General features: G+C 36.6%; 1 protein-coding gene and 1 long non-coding RNA gene across 2 annotated transcripts; one reads left to right on the top strand and one right to left on the bottom strand.

Moving 5' to 3' along the window:
* Positions 1 to 1,904: 1,904 nt before the first annotated feature.
* LOC103961107 (FCS-Like Zinc finger 2) lies at positions 1,905 to 3,099 on the bottom strand. The gene is made up of 2 exons (XM_048591459.1): positions 2,777 to 3,099; positions 1,905 to 2,426 (listed from the first exon to the last, which is right to left on the bottom strand). The coding sequence occupies exons 1-2, from the start codon at positions 3,097 to 3,099 to the stop codon at positions 2,231 to 2,233; spliced, it is 519 nt and encodes a 172-aa protein (XP_048447416.1). The 3' UTR covers positions 1,905 to 2,230.
* Positions 3,100 to 19,240: 16,141 nt separating this feature from the next.
* Positions 19,241 to 20,760, top strand: LOC125480599. Its single transcript, XR_007260944.1, has 2 exons — positions 19,241 to 19,894; positions 20,534 to 20,760. It is a non-coding gene; the product is annotated as an uncharacterized LOC125480599 (long non-coding RNA).
* Positions 20,761 to 22,283: the final 1,523 nt, after the last annotated feature.

Here is a 22,283-nt window from a genome sequence, read left to right as displayed (position 1 = left end):
AATAAGTTTGTTTTGTAACTTTGAGTTAGTATTGGGCCTCTAGGTCCAATACGCACGAGTAATACATGGGCTTCCTGATGTTGGTTGGTGAAAATCAAGGTGTTTGTTTTGGTCATATGATATCAAAGAACGCCTCTGGAAGCTACTCTAAAGTTGGAAGGGCAAACTATTAAGTGCTACCAATGCCAGCAAGGAACCTCTAGTCAAAGTAGTGGCGCAGGGCATCCCGCTGTACACATTGAGTTGTTTCCTTCTACCTCAATATTTCTGCGAAGACCTAAATCGACTATTAGCAAAGTTCTAGTGCAACGGAACGGATGACGGAAAGAAAATACATTGGCTATCATAGCACAAATTGTGTATATATACACCAGAGGAAGGAGGAGGGTTGGGGTTCAAGAATATGCATGCATTTAATTCGGCTTTTCTAGCTAAACGAGGGTGGAGACTCATTCAAGAGCCCAATTCATTGGTGGCAAAAGTCCTCAAAGCAAAATACCCATCCTAACACCCATTTTGTGGAAGCCCAGCCGACAAATAAGATAAGGCATATGTGCAGATAGTGAGGTCATTGCAAAAGGTTCAAGATTGCCCCGTAGGCAACAGAGAGATTTTTTTTTTGGTTAAACGATAAATTTGTTAGATTATAATATGGAAAGATCGCTGGGTCTCAGATCCAGACAGCCTTTAAGGTTTCTTACCCAAGCCTCTGGATTCTGAAGTGGTTCTCGTTAGCGACCTCATTGATGTAAAGAGCAAGCAATGGAATCTCCACCTTGTTCGCTCTTGGTTGTCTGAGATGGAAACTGATCTTATTTGATCCATAGCAAGCAGTGGAATCTCCCCCTTGTTCGCTCTTTGCAACGACAACCTTCCTGCTCGTGTTCTCGTGAAGGTTTGTGCATGGTGAATCAGCACTACACCTTATGCGGAACTGCCATTTTTCTGTCCGTGCTTGGGTTTCGACACCAATTGGTCACACACCACGTGGAATATCTATGAGCTCAACGAAGCATTGGGTTTTGCATTTAGCTTCCCTTCTCAACATCCAAAATTTCAAGGCGTTGCAGGGGACTTTATCGCGGCCTAAATGTTGCGTTTTGAAAATGTTCTTTCGCGGTTGCATATCGAGGCGTTAGCAGACAGAGTGTTGAAAATGAATCTTATATTGATAAGAGAATGGACTTTGCATAAACTTATAAGTAAATTAGACTACTCCTTATATTGCCAATTGAATTTAAGATGTAATCTCAACTTTCTTCACAAAGAAGAGCTGCTTTGGCGGTGGGGGGAGGGTTTTAGAGAGTGATTCACTCCATATCATTACAGCAATTCAGGAGCGTTCTACCAATGTGTCCAATATGTCTAGCAGCCTACACTCGGAAATATTGTGGAGGATGCCAAAGTCCTGCTATCTCAGATCACTGGAGCTATGTCCGCTCATGTGCGCGGCCAAGCAAACGAGACGGCTCATTGTCTTGCTCGCAACGCTCTCCACGGAGTCTGTCTCGATCGTCGTTTGAGGAATCCCCAGACATCATGGAAGAATGTACTTGATTGAGCTGGGTTCTCTTCCACAGTTCCTTGTGCTGTACCGTACGTGTTAACTTTGATGGTAAGCAACGATACATGATTACAAAAATCTTTTCAAAAGGCGATCCAAGTTGAGTTGCCTACGTCACACGCACAGCAACCGAAAAGGAATCCCTCGTATTTGCGGCATCTTCCCTTCCAAAAAACCTTCACGTTCGTAGCAGACTCCAAAAACAGATTTAAATCCCAGATTTGATACTATTCACCAAACGTACAACCACCCAAAATTAAAAAAGAAATTTCCGTTCCTGCCAGTTTTTATTTTTATTTTTTCCTTTACTTCTCCATCGTAAAGCTGTCTTTGCATTACATTTAGGGGAATGAAAAATATATATTACATATTATATAAAATATTATACATAACCAAAAATTTATAGATTAAAGAGGGGAAAAAACCCAAAAAACAGCCATCTCATAGAGCCAAGATCACACACACTTTTGATCTTATGTATAAAACATTCAAACTCAAAGTCATCACATTCACAATCCCTCAGAAAAAAGGTGGTCTTGCACTTGCACTACTTCTTCTCTCCTTGGCTTTAACTTCCTTGGACTTATATTTCAATCTCTCTTCTTCTTCTAACTTGTCTTTTTTTTTTTTTTTTTATATATATATAAGTATAATCTCATTTGATTTCTAAGCGGCCGCCACTGTGCCTGTATGGACAGGATAATCCTGTGCCGTGGCGGTGTTGGCTGAGTTGTTTGATTTCCGTTGCTCTCTTTTTCTCAGCGCTTTCATGGAGGAAGAGCGGTTCCAGTTCTTCTCCTTCGCCTCGTCTATTTCTATCTGCTCATCTCTGCACTCCTCACTGCAGAACGGAGTGTCACCTCTGCAAATATTAAACCAATCATACAGAAATTCAGAATCCAACAACCATTTTATTATTTACCGAAAACACAACAAACCCACTTCCATTTCTTCCAAATCTAAGGAACCCACATCCAGAAAACTTAAATCAAAACTAAAACAACGGTTTTACTCAGATCCACCCAATTTTCTGTTTGGCTATGGAGAAAAAAAAAAGGTGGGATCTTTCTCTTATTTTCCGGGAAAAAATGTTCAAATTTCCACGAACCCACACTTTTTTCTGCTCACAAAATTCAACCAGAATCGCCAAATTTTGAAAAGGAAAAAAAAGGGGAAATTGATCGATGGATTTGAAGTGGGTAATCAACCAACCTGTACATGAAGATGTCTCTGTTATCACCGAGTGGTTTCTTGCAGAGGAAACAAGCATCCAAGAAATGGGGTTGGTGGTGCTCCTCAAACCTGGCGTCACAGAACCTCCCAGATCTCGGCGAAAAAGAAGACGACGAAGAAAACGAAGCCATGGCGGGAGAAACGTTTCTGAAGCTGCCACTCCGCCTCGCGAAACACATCGGCCTTGAATAAAACGGGTGGTTGGACCCGGAAAACCCGGCTTCCATATCAGCCAGCGAGGCCAACCCATCGTCCTCGTCGATGAAACAAGGCCGCCTTGCAGCGCCGGAAACTGATTCCATTTCCTCTGAAGTTCTGATGATCTCAGTGCTGGAATGCGTTTGGCAGGAGAGAGAACGAAACGGAGAAACAGAGAGAGATGTGGTTCATGAGGAGAAGGTGGAGCCTTTTTAAAAGGAGACTTGGTGTGAGAGGAGAGAGAGAAAGTCTAGAGAGAGAAAGAGATGTAAACAACAAACAATAAACAAACGGCAGATTTGTGAAATCCGTGATATTGAATCCATTGGCTCAAAATACCCGCATTCCCTAAGTTCCAAATATTTAAATCACAAAACTCTCACCCTCATTCTCCAAGTAAATTACGTGTGTGCCATCGAGCCCAAATGGGCGGTGTCACAGAGGCAGTGGCTGTTTCGTAGTTTTGAGAAACACAAGGGCTAAAGTCAAGAGACTGTGTTGTCGTATCCGGGGTCCGAGATCTTTGACAGTTCTCCAGTTTTGCGCTCAGAGCAAGTGGGACCCGCGTCGCGCGACCTAATCGCACTCAATGATACGTTCTAACGCCCGTCGGAGTGGAACTGAGGAGGGAGAAGGGGCGGTACCACGCGCCAGTACATTGCGCGTCAACGTAACGGTCACACCGCCCATTCTACTTCATTTGCCTTCAAGTGAAAATACGTGGGTTTCTTTGTCTTTGTTGGCGACTTCCGACATCGCCTCATGGCAAATCACTTTTACCTTTTGATTTATTTTTTTCTAGTATAAAAGAAATAAAGTTCCAAAACTTGACGATAGGTTGGTTTGATATTGCTGTGTTTTGAAAAAAAAATTGTTTTTATTATACTATGGAAAAAAACGGTTGTGAAATAAAGCAGCAGAGTATTTGATAAACTTTTTTGTAAAAGTGTTTTTGAAAAAAAAAAACTGTATGATAATATTTGGTAAACTTTTATGTAAAACAACTGTGATTGTATAAAATGACTAAAAAGGGTATAATACTAGATGTGCCATTAAGTTAATTTTCTTAACCAATAAAGGTGAATTACTAAATATACTTTATTTGTAAAAGAAAAATATTTATAAACTTCATCTTAAATATTAATTAGTATGACAAACTATTTCAATTAAAATATTTTAGACTCAATAGCTAGAATTCATTAGTACAATATTATTAATGTACTTGAAAGTAACCTAATTAGATGCATTCATATGTGCAATCTGTATATTTGGAGAAAGTGCAATCTGTTTGTTTGGTGGGTGAGAGCAATTTACTTGAAATAGGAAACCAATATAAACTTCCATAGACCTTTTTTTTTTTTTTTTTTCTTTTGTTTAATGATTATATTTTTGTTCATCACTTTCATATAGTAGTGATGTTCATTACCTTATTTATAATCGTTAGATGAGTTGAAGTTTTTAAATTTGTGTCTATCCACTATGCAGATCTCTAAATTTAAACTCAGTTAATGGTTATAAATAAGATTGTGAAAATTATCATCACTTAAGAATGGTAAGCAAAAATATTCCATTATTTAATTGCAAATATCATTACATCCAATATTTTCAAATATGACGCTACGGAGATCAATTTTTTAGATTAAATTTTGTAAATCTTATGACGTGGTCATTGATTATTTAATTACTTAAGTTTGTCGAATGTCTTTAAGAGATACCAAATGTCAGGAGAGATGAAATTTGTCACTGATCTTGAAAGTTCTTATATTCGAATAGTTTATTTTCGTTAATCAATACAAAATTTATATGTAGTCTAATATTTTAGTGAATAAAGTGTTAGATTTCATCCATATGTTCCGTGTTCAAAACTTTCTCTCTTAATTATTGTAATAGTTTCGAATTCCCTTCCTCCTTAATAATAATCAAACAAAATTTATAGTTAAACGAGAAATTGTATTAGCATAAAATGACTTTGCGAAAAGGTTGATTAGCTAAAAAAAAGTTTTGAGTAAAATGAAATAATGGAATAAGTTACTTTTTAAACATGGTTTAATGAGATTGTCCATTTTAAGAAATTTCTGTGACGTTCCATGTCCTTGTTTGGAAGAAAAAATTTGTTCGTTCTAATAACTTTCCACGCTAAGCATTATTTCCCATGTTTGATATTCACTTGCGATTCTGTATAAATGTTTCGTTTTTCTTTTTGAAAAAAAAATAGATAACCGATGACAAGTCATGGTAATTATGCATCGTTTCTGGATTAAGCGGAATTTGACTCTACTTGTTTTTTTTTTCAGCTTGTTATCTACACTAATGAGAATAAGATTTAGCTTCGAGTTAGTAATAATGTGGTTCATATTTCCCCTTAACTAAAATCGATCATGAAATTTTTCACTTACAAATAAAGTAGAACACCTCAAGACCGTAATACTAAATAACATGCAAATGCCTTGTTTAAAACATCTAGACTTCCCAAATGATTATTTGTTGCAAAATTCTTTAATCGTATACGTATTTCAACGTAAGTCCCCTTCACGCGCCATAAATGCAAGTCATAGTACCATCAGTTCACTTTCTCCTCTCCTCCAAAACCCACGGTTTCACTTTTCCCCACCTTGCCCCTCACTCCAACTCCTTTTTCCTCACTTTAATAATGACGTCATACATCCATCCCCATATGCCTTTGTCGTTTTCTTTGGGGTCCCCACATCCCCACAAAACCATCTACGCTGGGCCCCATGGCCTATTATGATGATGGCGTGGGCCGTGGTAAGTGGTGTTTTGAGAGAGAGAGAGAGAGAGAAAGAAAGCCTTCTTATTGGGATTTGTTTATTGTGCGTTGCAGCTCTTTCTCCGAGTTTTTTGTTCCCTCTAAGCACGGCCGCTGCCCGAGTGTGCCGGGCAGCTGACCCGTCTGCCCTTTTAAATGATGATTCACCGCTTCACCCGTGTGACGGTCTGCTTGTACCACCACACCGTCTTGGGTTATGTGATACTGCCACGCGGTGAGCAACGGACAAAAGTTTCTACGCTCGCTGACTGACTCTGTAGAGAGATTTTTTTTAATGGTCGGTACACAGAATGATACATTATGTATCATTATACAAATAATGTAATATATATGCTAAAAAGTTAATAATTTTAAAAATAAAATTTTCCGTCATATCTATTAAAACACATGATATACCACTTGGCTAATGATTTAGAGGCACCGTGGACGATTCTATTCACTGCTGCCATGAAGCTTTTCTGCCCTTCCTTTCATGCCGTTGGATTCCATCACTCTTTTTACTATTATTAAGAACAATATTATTAATTACTCTAAATTACATTACAACGAAAATCTTTCACTTTCTCAAACACACAAATTGATATTTGTTTTTCGGTTAACCACGGGCATAAGTTCGAAAGAAAAAGAAGAGTGCATACGAATATTTTAAGGCCACGAGATTCTAAACTGAATAACAAGTCTAAACAAGTTAAATTACCAGCAATAAAATTATTTTCACGATAATTTACTATTGACTGAGAAGTGCTCTTCTATAAGTGACTCACAATGTGATGATTTATATTTCGAATATATTAAAAATAAATACTTATACTATGATTACATAGAGAATTAAAATAAAACACGGTTAGCTAAAGAAGAATTTTCCTTTTTAACAAACGATTTTATCTACGCTAAGAGATGTGTAAAGTTAGCCTTACAATAACTAATAATAATGTGGTTCAAATTCATTTTTAATAAAAATCGAACATAAGACTTTTTATTTATAAGTAAATAGAAAAATTTAAACAATTAGAGTAATTCGTTACTTTTTTTTATTTAATTTTCAATTCGGAACGTGTTGGATTTCTCTATAAGATTGTTTTATTGGTTTTGTTGTGGATTTTATATGAATTTATGATTGGACTATTTTTTAGTTGTAAGAGGAAGTGACAGAACATAACCATGGGCGTTTAAATGGCCCACAAATGGACCTTTTGTCCTTGTTTCTTGAAGCTTCCGTCAAATTCTATTTCAATGTTTCATTGGAGGTCTTCTCCCGGCACTTGAATTGACCCGTTTTAGAGCACCTTCTTTTAGAAAAGCAAACTACACAAAAATAGTTCACCGTCATGTGTGTTTCCATTCAAAAAATAAATTAAATATAAAAAATTTGTACCTGGCAAATATATATTATTGGACGAAAAATTCTATGTGGCGTTAACCCATTCTATGTAACAAAGTCTAAAGGTAAAAGAGATTCCAACCAATATATCAATCATATATGCATTGGCATAAAAATTGTGTGCTGCTAAGTTTGAGATATTTTTTTTATATATTTTGTTCTATGAGTCTATTGTGTGCTGCTAAGTTTGAGAATTTTTTTATATATTTTGTTCTATGAGTCTTAGTAATGCACCAAACACAACTCATGAAAGTTAAATTTGATTGATTTGTTATGAAGAGTAGGTCATACAAATATTAATTGAATAAAAAATGACACATCCCGATCCGGAATGTCTACCTAGACTCTGAATCAAGTTGTGCTGGTCGACACTAAGAGGGTGACGAAGCCATAAAGTGTAGTGAAGTGGAAAATGTAAGTAAGTGTAAACCAAAAAATGCCTAAGTATAAGAGTGTGCTAGTGAGCGAGAAGGAACCCATTGCACATGTGATGTCAGAGCATAAGTAAAGTACAGTAGAGTCGATTGAGAGTTATACCATCGGAGGTAATCTCCAATACCAGATTTGTCAAGAATCCTCGTCGATACGAAAGTTCAGCTGCTAAAAACCTGGAAGGGCGAAAAACAAGGGTGAATAGGCCTAAAAATAAAGCTTTGTAAAAACCCTTTCGAAAACATAATAACCTCTCGCTGTAAAACAAGTATAGTTTCCAAAATATACATACTACGTATAGTAAGAAAATACTTTATCTCGATACTCAATAGGTCTTCACAGTTTTCTTGATACTCAATTCACTCTAATAATGGGAAATTAACTCGCACTTCGATTCTACTGTCTACTTGTGGAAGTGACCGAAAAGGTGGCTAGTCAAAGAATTTTTGTTTACCTAGATAGGTGATAAGGTAAAAACAACTATAAGTTTATTGTCCTAATACAAAACTTGCTCCTAAGTTTCCACAATTTAATTTCTTCAGCTCAGATAATCATTGATAATCAATCTATCAGTCGCACCACTAATTAATGCATATACGACAACTTAATATTGTTCATTACCGTGAAACTGTGAACTGATGTTTTGGCACAAAGGTATCATTCCCAGATACTAGCATGTGTCTAGTATCATAAATCACACTGCTGGAATACTGGTTGGCAGCTCCTAGATATCGGACAATATCATCAATTAGTAACGCCACAATAAACTTATTACAGATTAGAGCCCGCTCAGGTGGATAGTTTCAGATGACTGGTAAGGAATTGGTCTTATGAGGTGGTTCCGTTGATTCTAGGGAAAATATTTTCTACACGGGGATTTCTACTAACTGTAAGTCTAACAACTTATACTCACAAGCCTATACTTATCGAAATGACAAGTACAACATTGAAAGAAAATCTGGGAACTAATGCTGGTTGGAATGCCCTAAGGCTGGAAAAATGAATTTGCTAATAATCTACTTTAGAATGGAATTAAACCGAAGTCGATCTTCCTCTTAAAGATCCGGAATGATCACTAGTGCGTTTGAAAAGATTAGTATTATTGGGGATCAAAAGTGGCTATCCCCGAGATGTTTTTCCGTCGAGTGCTACCACTTTAGCACCAAGTTGTCGCTTAAGGCATTTCTAGAATCTTGACGAAGTAAACTTCATAGGAATTCCACGATGGTATACTAATGGATGTCGCCAAGGAATCAAAACTATTTGTGGTTTCTTATCTCGAAAGGGTTGGTAGAAAGACTAGATGGTAGTGGGATTGATTGGTAAATCTCTGATGGCACACAATTATCGATACATTAGCCCTGCTTCAAAGCCATCAACTTGTCTCAATTCGATTTTTTTTCCTTAGCAGGGAGATTCTTCGTTTAAGTCTAGAGGTGGCTGTTAAATGTTCTTTTAAAAAGTCGGTAAGTCTTCTAAATCACTCAAAACTTAGAAAAAGTTAAAATGTTTTTCGTATTCGACAAGGTGGCAAGATTCGAAAATTAGGCTCAAGAATCGAGAATGCTTACATCATGTGTGTGATGAATGCAATACTGACCAAACTTATGCTTTGATACCAAACTGACACACCCCGACCCGGAATGTCAACCTAGACTCCGAATCGAGCTGTATTGGCCGACACCAGGAGGGTGATGAAGCCATAAAGTGTAGTATGTGGAAAATGTAATAAATTTAAACCTAAAGTTGCCTAAGTATAAGAGTGCACTAGTGAGAGGGAATGAACCCATTTCACACATGATGTCAGAGCATAAGTAAAGTATAGTAGAGTAGATTGAGAGTTATACCATCAGAGGTAATCTCCAATACTAGATTTGCCAAGAATCATCGTCGATACGAAAGTTCAGCTGCAAAAAACCTGGAGGGGTGAAAAACAAGGGTGAGTGTGCCTAAAAATAAAGCTTTGTAAAAACCTTTTCGAAAACATAATAATCCCTCGCCGTAAAACAAGTATAGTTTCCAAAATATACATCCTATGTATAGAAAGAAAATACTTACAATAGTCTGCAATATCTTAAGAATTCAATACAGCACAATATTTTGTAAGTAAACACATGATGTTCGTAACCACATAATCTCACAGAAGCAAACATATCATATCGAGTGCTCATTGAGACATGCCGACACACGAGTTCATGTAAAGCTATTCTGACATAAACAGGACTGGGTGTAACAATGATATACGCTTTAGTACTATGTGAAAACTAGCACTATGCGCAGCACATACGAGTCCTAATTGCCTATAGCAATCTAGGACAGGACTGGCACTTACAATGGATCCAAAGTGAGCGTACGGTGCGATGTGCATATACACATGAAAGACTGGTCCTGGTCCGGGTGAGTACTAACACCGGTGCAACAAACGACGAGCATATAACATAAATATAGTCATGCCACAATGATTCGATAGTTCTCGTCAACATAATGTTATTCATATCTGTAAATTTAATCAAGGCATCCCGTAAGATTCATAGTGATTTCATAATTCTTAACATTACGTCATTTTCTATAAATGTTAATTTAACTACGGTAATCACATAAAAAATTCATTAAGATGTATGTATGGAAACTAAACAAATATATGTATATATCAAAGAAAAGACTCACTCACAAATCATGTCGTCAAGTCAAACCCGCCTTGCGAGCATTGAAGATCCTTGCGATGTGTTTCACCTAGAAACAAAACCATTTACGTAAATATAGCATACTAACGTAATTACACGTTTTTGTACAAAGTACGACTAATAAATCTAACGTTACCATAACTTATCATATGTGTGTGACTTCTTAGGTTCTAACCAAAGCCAATAGTGAAATTAATTAATGAATTAATGTGATTTCACAAACCATGAGTGACATTAACAGCATATCGTGGCTTTTAGGATTAGTAAAAGTGTATGTGAACTAATCATGATACTTTTTCAAACCTTGATTCTAATTATAATGCAATATGGCCCTTTTATCATCTATATCCCGATCAACATTTAAGTGGTATGGATTTTATGTCAATTAGGGTTGGGTGAACGAGCCCTAGACCCGTGGGTCAGGGAAGGTCGGAGCAAGTACAGGGCGGGTCCAAAAAAATCTAAACACAAAATGAACGGGGCAAACAAATTTGAGGAAACAAGGCCCTGGCCCAGACCCTTCTACCATTGATTTAATCTCCATCGTTGATTCCCACCCCTTAACTTGTTTTCAAAATTTGTTGACTTTTGGATACTAACTGATTTTTAAAAAATTTCGGCGAAAAACCAAATATTCGGCGTCTGTCGGCTGCCAGCAACTCTGCGACTAGCAAGACGAAGAAAACAATAAATATTTTGTTAACCGAATGCATCTTCTGTTATCTTTAATGGCGTACGTTAGAACGTGTAACATTGTTAACGGCAAGTACACTGCCAGTCCCAGCCTTTCCCACACCACTGGTGACTAATGCATTGCCAATGGCGGCGACCTCGATGGTGACATACATGGCGATGTTTTCGTAATATAATAACACTTGACGACGTATTAGTGAGTGGATTTTATTTTCAAACCTATATTATATTGTTATATTTTCATAACTGCTTCGATAAAGAGTTTTTACCTCATGCCATGTGTTTACTTACAAATACAAGTGTTGTTTTTATTTATTTATTTATTTATGATGTTGGGATTTTTGGATTTATGACAGCATGATCATACATATTGTATCTACTCATAATACATGCTTACACTAGCATAATACTCGTATGGATCAAAATTAGTTTTCCATGTATGTTCACATTACATCGCTACGCTTACTTGGGATTCATTGCGGTACTCATATTATGTACATATTTTTCTATTCATCTCTAAGGCATAACTGTTCGTTAGAATGGTATTGACTCCAATGAGTTTTGAGGCGTACCTACTCCCGCAGCATGCAGGTCACATCATAGGATTAGTGAATTTGAGTGTAGTTTATTCCGAGTGGTATAAGACCATTTCTAACCAAAAGCTATTAGGTCATATTTAACCTTAAAAATAACAAAACAGCCTCTAGCTGAGGGCTTAACAAAAATCAAATTAAAAGAATTAGATTAAGTTTAGCCTCAACACGTATAGCGTGTAATCCCATAAAGTTTGACCCAAAGATTACGCGTAGCCTTTTACAACTGAAAATGGCCTAAGTATATTCAATTAATTTCGAATAAATATCACTGAATAATATAATTCAGTGATGCATGTCTTTCGCATTAAACAAACCGAACATGGAGTGTTGGGTCCGTGGGATTTGTTGGGTAGGTCGGATTAGATTTTCCAGCCCCTTATGGCAGTGCTCACATGCGGGTGTATTATGTTAGTGGGAGATTGCATAAGTTGCAAGTTGATTATTCTAAAGACGAAAAAGGGAAAGTGAAAAGGCTTTTCAGTCATGATCTTGATTCTCATGGAATACTTGAGGATTGAAATGACAATCTCCTTTTTTAAATCCTACTTTATTTGGGTGGACTCCATTTCTTATTTAAAATGACGTGCTCTTCTGTTTTTTTCTTTACTTTAAAAATTGAAATGCTTTAAATAAAAAGTTTGTTGTAGTTTGGAGATTTTTATTCAAAATGATAATTGCGGTTTGCATAATTTATTATTCTGATCCTCGATAATAAAAAGTATTAGAAGTAATTTCCGAGTTTGTTTATTTTATATTATTTTAGTTATTTTGTGAAAAATTTGTGAATATCTTGTTAAATTATCACGTAAACGATCACGTGATTACTTTTTTTTTAAGATTATTTTTGTTAAACCAATTCTTTTATTTAACGATGATATTAATAGATTTTTTTTACAAAAAAACTGATTTTTGATGAACAAGTTCAAATACTACTTATATTGATTTTCATTGTTAGAGATCAAAGTAAATAGTTATACTTATGCCAATCTCAAAAAATATTTTAATTAAAAACCTTCTTTTACGGATGAAGAGGTAGGAGATGCACTAGCTCAACATTTTAGAGGCCATTCTATTAGTGTATCTAACAGCATCTTCGCAAAACTAGAAAGTAAAATTGTATATAGGGACAAAATTACAAAGTTAATCAATTTGATGGACTAGACAAATTAAGTATGTCAAATTGTTATTAAACTATTTCAATTTCATCCGTTTATTTGTTGTTCATAATTGAAGGTTACATGAACTATTTTATTGTTAAAAGGGATCTGAGACTCGGTATACTTATTCACTTTGAATTAGACGATATTGATTATGTGGGAGTACGCAAATTTTGTAATTATCTGTATCAAGCATCTTAGTACTATGATTTATTAATATTCCTCTTTACAAAGGTGAGAGGTCTTGTGTTCGATTCTCATCGGGCAAATTTGAACTACATTATTGGTAGCCTATTATAAAACTGAGCCCACTCCCCCACCTCCTTAATGTAGATACTCTCGTTTATTAAAAAAAAATGACACTTTGGATGCAATCCCTAAGGCCATCTCCAACCGAAAGGTCTAGAGGGCCAGAGGGCCGAAAATAACCCGAAAACTGTCTCCAACCGAGGGCTAGGTCAAAGGGCTGTGGAATCGGAGACGGCTAGAAGGTTGGCCAGAAAAACTGAAAATCCTGTTGGTTATAACCGACAGGAATGCTTTGATTATTATTATTTTTTTATTTACAAAATTTTTCCTATAACTTCTACTTTTCATATTTTTTTAAATTCTTTTCTTTTTCCTATAACTTTTATTTTACAAATTTTGTTTCATATATATATTTTTTTTAATTCTATTTTTTTCTTATAACTTTTATTTTACAAAATTTGTTTCATTTTTTTTTTAAATTCCATTTTTTCCTATCACTTCTATTTCACAAAATTTGTTTCATTTTATTTTAAATTCTATTTTTTTTTCCCTATAACTTCTATTTCACAAAATTTGTTTCATATTTTTTTTTTAATTCTATTTTTTTCCTATAACTTCCTAAGCCATTATACAACATTAAATTAAATTAAGTAACATGAAACAACATTAAACAATATGAAACAACATTAAAACATTAACCAACATAAAAATTATACTACATAAAAAAAACATTTAACAACAAGAAACTTAAACAACATTTAAGTTGTAGTTTTTAAATAATAAATTATGTTTGGCCCTATAGCCCTCGGTTGGAGACGGTTTTTTGTGATAGGGCTAAAACGAGCCCTGTGGCCCTTTGGCCCTTGGTTGGAGATGGAAGCAAATATGGCCCTGTATTGTTTATTAAAATATTAATATCTTGGGGAATCTTAGGCCATCTCCAACCGAGGGCTGACCAGAGGGCTCGATTTAGCTCTCTGGCCCTCCAAGATTCTCCATGATATTAATATTTTAATGAATAGTACATGGCCATATTTACCTCCGTCTCCAACCGAGGGCCAGAGGTGTCACATCCCGGCCCAGGCGGGACCACTTCCCGGGCCCGACTCCACTGTAGCACGAAATTGTCCGTTTTGGGCCCCGACTACGCCCTCACAGTTTTGTTTCTGGGAACTCACACGAGAACTTCCCAGTAGGTCACCCATCCTGGGAGTGCTCCTGCGTGCTACTCACTTAACTTCAGAGTTCCCATAGAACCCGAAGCCAGTGAGCTTCCAAAAGGCCTCGTGCTAGGTAAAGATAGGAATATACATACAAGGATCACTCCCCTGGGCGATGTGGGATGTCACAATCCACCCCCTTTAGGGGCCCGACGTCCTCGTCGGTACACACGCGACCAGGGTTAGGCTCTGATACCAAATTGTCACATCCCCGCTCGGGCGGGACCACTACCGGGGCCTGACTCCACCATAGCACGAAATTGTCCACTTTGGGCCCCGACTACGCCCTCACAGTTTTGTTTCTGGGAACTCACACGAGAACTTCCCAGTGGGTCACCCATCCTGGAAGTGCTCTCGCACGCTACTCGCTTAACTTCGGAGTTCCCATGGAACCTGAAGCCAGTAAGCTCCCAAAAGGCCTCGTGCTAGGTAGAGATGTGAATATACATATAAGGATTGTCACATCCCCACCCGGGGGGACCACTTCCCGAGCCCGCTCCACCACCGTAGCACGATATTATACGCTTTGGACCCCGATCACGCCCTCACGATTTTGTTTTTGGGAACTCACATGAGAACTTCCCGATGGGTCACCCATCTTGAGAATGCTCTTGCGCGCTACTCGCTTAACTTCGGAGTTCCTACGGAACCTGAAACCAGTGAGCTCCTAAAAGGCCTCGTGCTAGGTAGAGATGAAAATATACATATAAGGATCACTCCCCTGGGCGATGTGGGATGTCACAAGGATCACTCCCATGGGCGATGTGGGATGTCACAAGAGGGCTTGTTTTAGCCCTGTCACAAAAAACTGTCTCCAACCGAGGGCCAAATGGCCATAAGGCCAAATATAATTTATTATTTAAAAACTACAACTTAAATGTTGTTTAAGTTTCATGTTGTTAAATGTTTTTTTTTATGTTGGTTAATGTTATTAATATTGTTTAATGTTGTTTCATGTTACTTAATTTAATTTAATGTTGTATAATGGCTTAGGAGGTTATAGAAAAAAATAGAATTAAAAAAATATGAAGCAAATTTTGTGAAATAGAAGTTATAGGAAAAAATGAAATTTAAAAAAAAATATGAAACAAATTTGTACAATAAAAGTTATAGGAAAAAAATAGAATTTAAAAAAAATATATGAAAAATAGAAGTTATAGGAAAATTTTTGTAAATAAAAAATAATAATAAAACTGTTAAAAAAAATATTCAAAGAATTTCTGTCGGTTATAACCAACAGGAATACATTGTATTATTTAGTATAAATGTATTACTGTCGGTTATAACCGACAGTAATACATTTATTTATATTAGTAATACAATGTATTCCTATCGATTATAACCGACAGGAAATCCAACATAAGCAAAAAAAAAAAAAAAATGGCCAACCCTCTAGCCTTCTCCGATTATGTGGGGTCCTTTCAGATTCCAGAGACCTCTGGCCTAGCCCTCGGTTGGAGACGGTTTTCGGGCTATTTTCGGCCCTCTAGCCCTCTAGACCCTTCAGTTAGAGATGGCCTTAGAGGGCCAGAGAACTAAAACGAGCCATCTGGCCAGCCATCGGTTGGAGATGGCCTAACTATCAATGTTCTTTGATTGAAAGCTTGGTGGTTTTAGTTTTTGATCGAAGTATCTAATATTAATGTAATAATGTATTTCTATGTAGGTTATTATATTTTTAAATTAAAAATGAAATTTGTAGTTATTTATACTAGCATATGGGCACACACAAAGTATGTGAGAAAAATTTTTATTTTTGTTTTTGAAATAGAAGGAGAGAGAAAGAGAGTGATAGAGAATGTGGGAGTGAGAAGTTTTTTTTTTTAATTTTTTTTTAATTTTTAATTTTAATTAGAAATATGTTAAGATTACATGCAAATGAAGCTTTGAAAAAAAAAACAACAAAATTTGGTTGTGTGAAATTACATTTCTACCCTATATTTCTTATTCATGTTCTGTTTTAATTAGAAAGTTAAACTAGTAATTTCATAGGATTTTGGTTGACAATAAGTATTTTATTAATTAGTAGAGAGTAATGAGATTTTAAATAAAACCCATATTTTATGGGATTAAAAATATTAAAGATGAATTATACTCTCCAATATATTTTTTGTATATATACATGGGTACGTTCATCAAATTTAACCAAACAATTATTGTACCAAAGCATGGGTACATTTCTCAAAAGTACAAAAAAAAAAAAAAAAAAAAAAAAATATATATATATATATATATATATATATTAGCCTTAATAACATTATTAAATTTCTTCTATTAAACTTGACATGGATACATTCTGTTGACTCTAAAAATTCCAAAACCTACGTGGCGCGTAAGCCGAGTAACTAATAAGCTAACTACGTCCTTCGGTTGAATGCGGGGCGTGCCAACTCGTCGGCCGAGCTTGGCCGAGGAGTAAAATTCGTTGATGTCGAGTTGAGCGCGTCGTTGACTTCTCTATCTTGCGATTACGACCGAGGAAGGAACACTCTTGGTCTCTAAGTTCTATAGCCTGAAGACAAGGCTATTAATTCTGCAGAGTTCACAAGTCGTCGGAGCCCGATTCAGTCACTGTGATTATGTTCGTAAGAGTATAAGCACGTCGAATCGAGACCAAACTATATGGGCACGGGTACTCAAATGTGATGTATGTCTTGATGGTAAATGTAGTTCGGCCGTCGTAATGCCGAACCCTGAAACTTACTTGCGAGTATCCAATCATAAAATCACTCGGCGTCCAGTACGCCGAGTAACGCAATTCGTAACACCTAACTACGCCGAGAAGGCTAGCAAGGTGACCTCTACCAACAAGGGTTTGAAAACCCTTCTCGGCCGAGTCTTAGATAGGTAACCGGTCGACCTCGACGCAGTGCTGTTTATCCAAACTGAAGGTGCTTCTCGGTCGGCTGATTCTGCGGCAGCAGTGCTGTTTATCCAAACTGAAGGTGCTCGCTGGGTGCCTCCACAGTACTGTTTATCCAAACTGAAGGTGTATCGGCAGAAAAAGAAAAGGAAAAATCTCAAGGTATTTGAGAGGTTTTGCGCAGGGCAATTGTATGCTGAATTGAAGGGGGTCTTTTTTGTTGCATGATTTCTTGTATTTATAGCACCCCATTCCTTGAGACCGATTTGCATCCTTATCTGGATTGGGAGTCCTTGTCCCGTTTCAACTCTAACTCGAACAAACCTACTCCCACTGGGATTCTGAACTTTCCCCTTTTTCGAGGCTTTACTCTTTGCCGGCCGGGAATCCTGGTCGCACCAGGACTTCCTCGACCCTTTCTGTTTATCTGGACTACTTCTTAGGATAGGACTCGTCCGACCCTGTCAACTGGCCCGGGATTTATCACTCGGCCCATAGCATTTGACACAGCCTTGGGCCGAGCACAACCTGCTACTCGGCCCAACAATATTATTTTGGGCCCAAACACATTCTCAAATCAACGAAATAGAATGAACCCATATAAGTTTAAAAAATAGATCAGAAAAAAGATTGAATGAAATTTTATATAAAAATGTACATTTAAATTAAAAAAGGGTAAATTTTTAACAATTTGGTAAATTTAAGAATAGATACATATAAGATTAAAAAATTGAAATTTTTTTGTAAAAATTTAATGTGTACAATGTGACATCCCACATCGCCTAGGGGAGTGATCCTTAAATGTATATTCTAATCCCTACCTAGCACGAGGCCTTTTGGGAGCTCACTGGTTTCGAGTTCCGTAGGAACTCCGAAGTTAAGCGAGAAGGGGGCTAGAGCAATCCCATGATGGGTGACCCACTGGGAAGTTGTTCGTGAGTTCCCAAAAACAAAACTGTGAGGGAATGGTAAGCCCAAAGCGGACAATATCGTGCTACGGTGGTGGAGCGGGCCCGGGAAGTGATCCGTCCCAGGCGGGGATGTGACAAATTGGTATCAGAGCCAATCCCTGGTCGGAAATGTGCCGACGAGGACGTCGGGCCCCTAAGGGGGGTGGATAGTGACATCCCACATCGCACAGGGGAATGATCCTTAAATGTATATTTCAATCCCTACCTAGCACGAGGCCTTTTGGGAGCTCACTGGCTTCGAGTTCCGTAGGAACTCCGAAGTTAAGCGAGAAGGGGGCTAGAGCAATCCCATGATGGGTGACCCACTGGGAAGTTGTTCGTGAGTTCCCAAAAACAAAACCGTGAGGGAATGGTAAGCCCAAAGCTGACAATATCGTGCTACGGTGGTGGAGCCGGCCCGAGAAGTGATCCGTCCCGGGCCGGGATGTGACATACAAACTTATTCTAATTTTATTTTTTTTATTTGGGAAATGTTTGAATTGAAAATTCATTAGGAGTTCAATAAGTGTGTGAGTATTAAAACTCTAAATCAATTACTATTTTAAAAAAAAAAAATTATGTAACTTACATGTAATTCATTAATATATTAATGCTAGAGACTTTGATTAAAATCTAAAAATTGATAAGATTTTAGTCAATGAACATTAAAAACTAAGGACCAGAAACTAATTTTTCCTATAAAAAAATTACCTATATCAATAGCTACTTAATACTAGGCTCTAGTGTTATTGTCACTCCACTTTGATGAGATTCCGTTAATTTGTGTTGATATGGCTTAAAAATGCTTATGTGGCGTCCAAGTGGTAATAAGAGCATGGGTAATTTGGAAAAATTGTCAAGCATGTCTTCATTCTTAAATAAGGGCGCATAAGTACGCCAAAACCATTTCCAAATCCTAATATGTTACAACTGATCCTTAATTTTATTTCTTCGAAGTTGTAAAATTATGAAAATGCCCATATAAGGGATAAGTGGAGAAATTGTACGTGGACATTTAAGATCATTTCATAGTTTGTCTCACTTCTTGTCATATTTTTGTAGTACTCGTCGATACGAACAAATAGGCGCAAGTGAAACGAAATTCAGAGTTTAAACAAAATTTTTACGAAAACCGGACGTGAAGGGTATTATAGTAATTTTACCACTCTCTGAATATTTATTTTACTTATTAGTTCATTGTGCTGCGTGCCACTGAGACCCACCTCCTTGTCTTTTTTTTGCAGCTCTCGACTGACACTTTCTTCAGTCTTCTCCATCAGTTCACTCTCACACATTCTCTCCTTGACTCGCTCTCTTTCCTGTTAAAACGCAGACGACAATGATATCGTCATTCTCCGACGAATCAAACCCTCAAACCATCGTCACCTTCCTCACATCATTATATGCTTCACTTAGACCTCTGATTATTTAAGAACGAAGCAAAACCTCGAGTCTTTCGAGCTCCAACGTGGGCTCACGTTTTTGGCAAATTTCTCCCCGTTTCTGGCAGAGATCGAAGAGGAGTCGAGTTAGGTCAGATAGAGGTCACCAATCAACTCACCACCATCTGTAGAGTAAGATTCGAGCATTGTATGCTCAGATCTGCCTCAGAATCAAAGAGATCCCGTAACTTTGGTTTGAGCCGAAATCCTCCAACCGACTTTAGGCTATTTCCATCCACATTTTGACCTTAGGTTAGAATTCTGGCATAAAACTCAAATTTCGAAGAAACTCTGACAGACGGATGGTGGTCGACTTTGCTCCGGCGATCGGTGAGAGGAAGAAAATGATCGCATATTCTAAAATAGCAATGGAAAATTCTGTAACGATGTCAACATATTCTGTTAACTGGAAGGAGAGGCATATCCTGAGGAACTAGGGACCAGGTAAAGTAAGGCGGCTACGACCTTGTGACGTATCAATGACTCTGTTTTGTTTTCAAACTTATATCCACGATGGCTTTTTATGAATGTTTTACATCATGCCACATATTTACTTACAAATTTTACTTGTCAAGTTATGTGTTTTATGAAATTATGGCGGCATAACCGTCTTGCTCGCTTACATCGGTGTCTATAGAACTCGTCTAGGCCAAAGCTATTTTCATGTATATATTCACATCGCACCGTGAGTCTTATATTGGATACATTGTCGGTTTCATCTTGGACTAGTTGCACTTTGCTTCTAAGACTTGTATGTGACACACTTAGCGCCACCTTTACGTGTATGTAGTACTAGAGCATAGATTATTATACCCAGCCAGTTCATTTATCTACTTTCTGCACGGACTTGTGCATCTGCATATTTTTAATGAGCATATTATATGACATTGTTGAGATATTTGTGAATTAGTTGTATCTTTAGCATAACTGCTTTTGTACTATTATTGTGGTTTTCATAATAGTATGTAGTATGCTTTTGAAATTATATAAGTTTTACAATAAGGGGTTACTATGGTAAGAATAGAAAAAGTTTAAATAAATCCTTACTTTTGCTCACCCACACTTTCAATTTTGTCCCTCCAGGACTTAGTAGCTGCATTTTGTGGTGAGAGAGGGCATTAGCGAACTCTGACATCCATTTCCTGACAATGTAAAAAATTTATTTTTTGTTGGTTATGTAATATCCATCCTACTCAGGTTAGGAATACTTTTCATTTTGCTACACTTATATCTATGCTTTGACGTTGCATGCATTGTAATAAGGGTTCATCCCTCACTACTAGTTAATTTAGTTTAGACTTTGGCTTTAATTTAATTGTAATTATTTTTTTGTAACGAACGATATTATCTATACTATGGGGTGGGAAAGTGGACTAAACCTCACAATGGATCAGCAATAATGTGGTTCAAATTCGTCTTTGGCGAGAATCGAACCAAGACCTCCCACTTACAAATGAAGAAGAATACCACTAAACTTTAGTACTAAGTGGCTTCGTAGTTTTTACACAATAATAACGTATTGGCTTCGTCACCTTTTAGGTGTCAGCCAACACGCCTCGATTTCAATGTCCACTTAGATATCTGAGTCGGGGTGTGGCAAATGGAATTTGAAAAGTCCCAAAACCACTATTCACCACAAATAATACTATTCACCAATATATTTATGGACACGTGGCACAATCATATAAACATATTACAAATTGAATCCGGATTCTCGCCAGATCCTTTTTGTGAGGATTTCAGAAATCCGTGAATTATATCCATTCATCGTATATCGTGCAATCATAAATCATTTTAAATATTTTTATTTAAAATTAAATAAAAATAGTACTTGACAAAAACTGACTGCATGATGTACGATTACTAGCGGAGCTACACTCACGACTATAGTGGGTTGTAGCCTAGGGAGGATTTTTGCAAACTGCAGCTATAATGTTTGTATATGAGTTTGTCTTTGCATATTGTACATATAATAGCCCACCCAACTCATGCCAAATCTATTATTTAATATGTTCCTTAATTCATAAATAATACTTTTTACCTTATATATTATTTTATTATTTTTAGGCTAAAAGTAAGAATGGTAAATCTATACATAATTATAATAAGGTTTCTTCTACTTCCCCTCGCTTTTGCCCTATTCGTTCAAAACAAAAAAGCCTCTACCCTATACGCTTTGCTTTCCCATGAAAAGAAAAATTATGAATCATTATCAAATTATTTTTGCAATAAAATTCATCATTGGGTAAGTTCCTCATCTCCTCATATATCTTATTACTTGGTTCAATTGATAGGTTAATTATTTTTTTGATCCTTGAATTTGTCTATTAGGGGTAAAGATTTTGGGAATAGTTCATGTTTCATTGTTCTTGTTGTAACTAATAAAAAGAGCTCAACGCAAATATTGATTATGAAATTAACAAAAGATTTCACTTCCATTAAGGATCTAAGGGAACAACTTGAATTGGTATCCCCTAACCTATGTTTCTTTTGGGTACCTGTTGTCAACAAAAATGATAATATTTGTTCTCATTGCAATTTGTATGCATGTATTATTTGTATTAAAGCTAGCTGGAAAGTAATTAATAGTCTTGTTTAGATTAGTACTTCATGTTCTTACTTTTATGTAAATTATTATATAACTTTACCCAAGCAAAAGAAATATCATATGATTACATGCTAATAGTTTTCGCTAGCCCACCTATGAAAAATTTTCTAACTCTGTTATTGAGCTATGTTATTGTATATAATGAACGGACATGATTTACGAATCTCTAGATCCTTACCAAAAGAATCCAAAGAGGATCCTGTTGGTTACAAATTAATCTCATAT

This window comes from the organism of the source record quoted next, unplaced genomic scaffold (assembly GCF_019419815.1).
Source record: "Pyrus x bretschneideri cultivar Hongxiangsu unplaced genomic scaffold, Pyrus_bretschneideri_v1 Contig34, whole genome shotgun sequence".
NCBI lineage: Eukaryota > Viridiplantae > Streptophyta > Magnoliopsida > Rosales > Rosaceae > Pyrus > Pyrus x bretschneideri.
The sequence above is the reverse complement of the archived record's forward strand: the minus strand, read 5'-3'. Positions and strand labels throughout refer to the sequence as shown.

What these genes read in the sequence shown, in the direction of transcription:
- LOC103961107 (XM_048591459.1), bottom strand. Translation starts at nt 3,099, where the DNA reads ATGGAATCAGTTTCCGGCGCTGCAAGGCGGCCTTGTTTCATCGACGAG. An exon ending in AGAGACATCTTCATGTACAG is followed by an intron (nt 2,427 to 2,776) that starts GTTGGTTGATTA and finishes TAATATTTGCAG; the next exon opens with AGGTGACACTCCGTTCTGCA.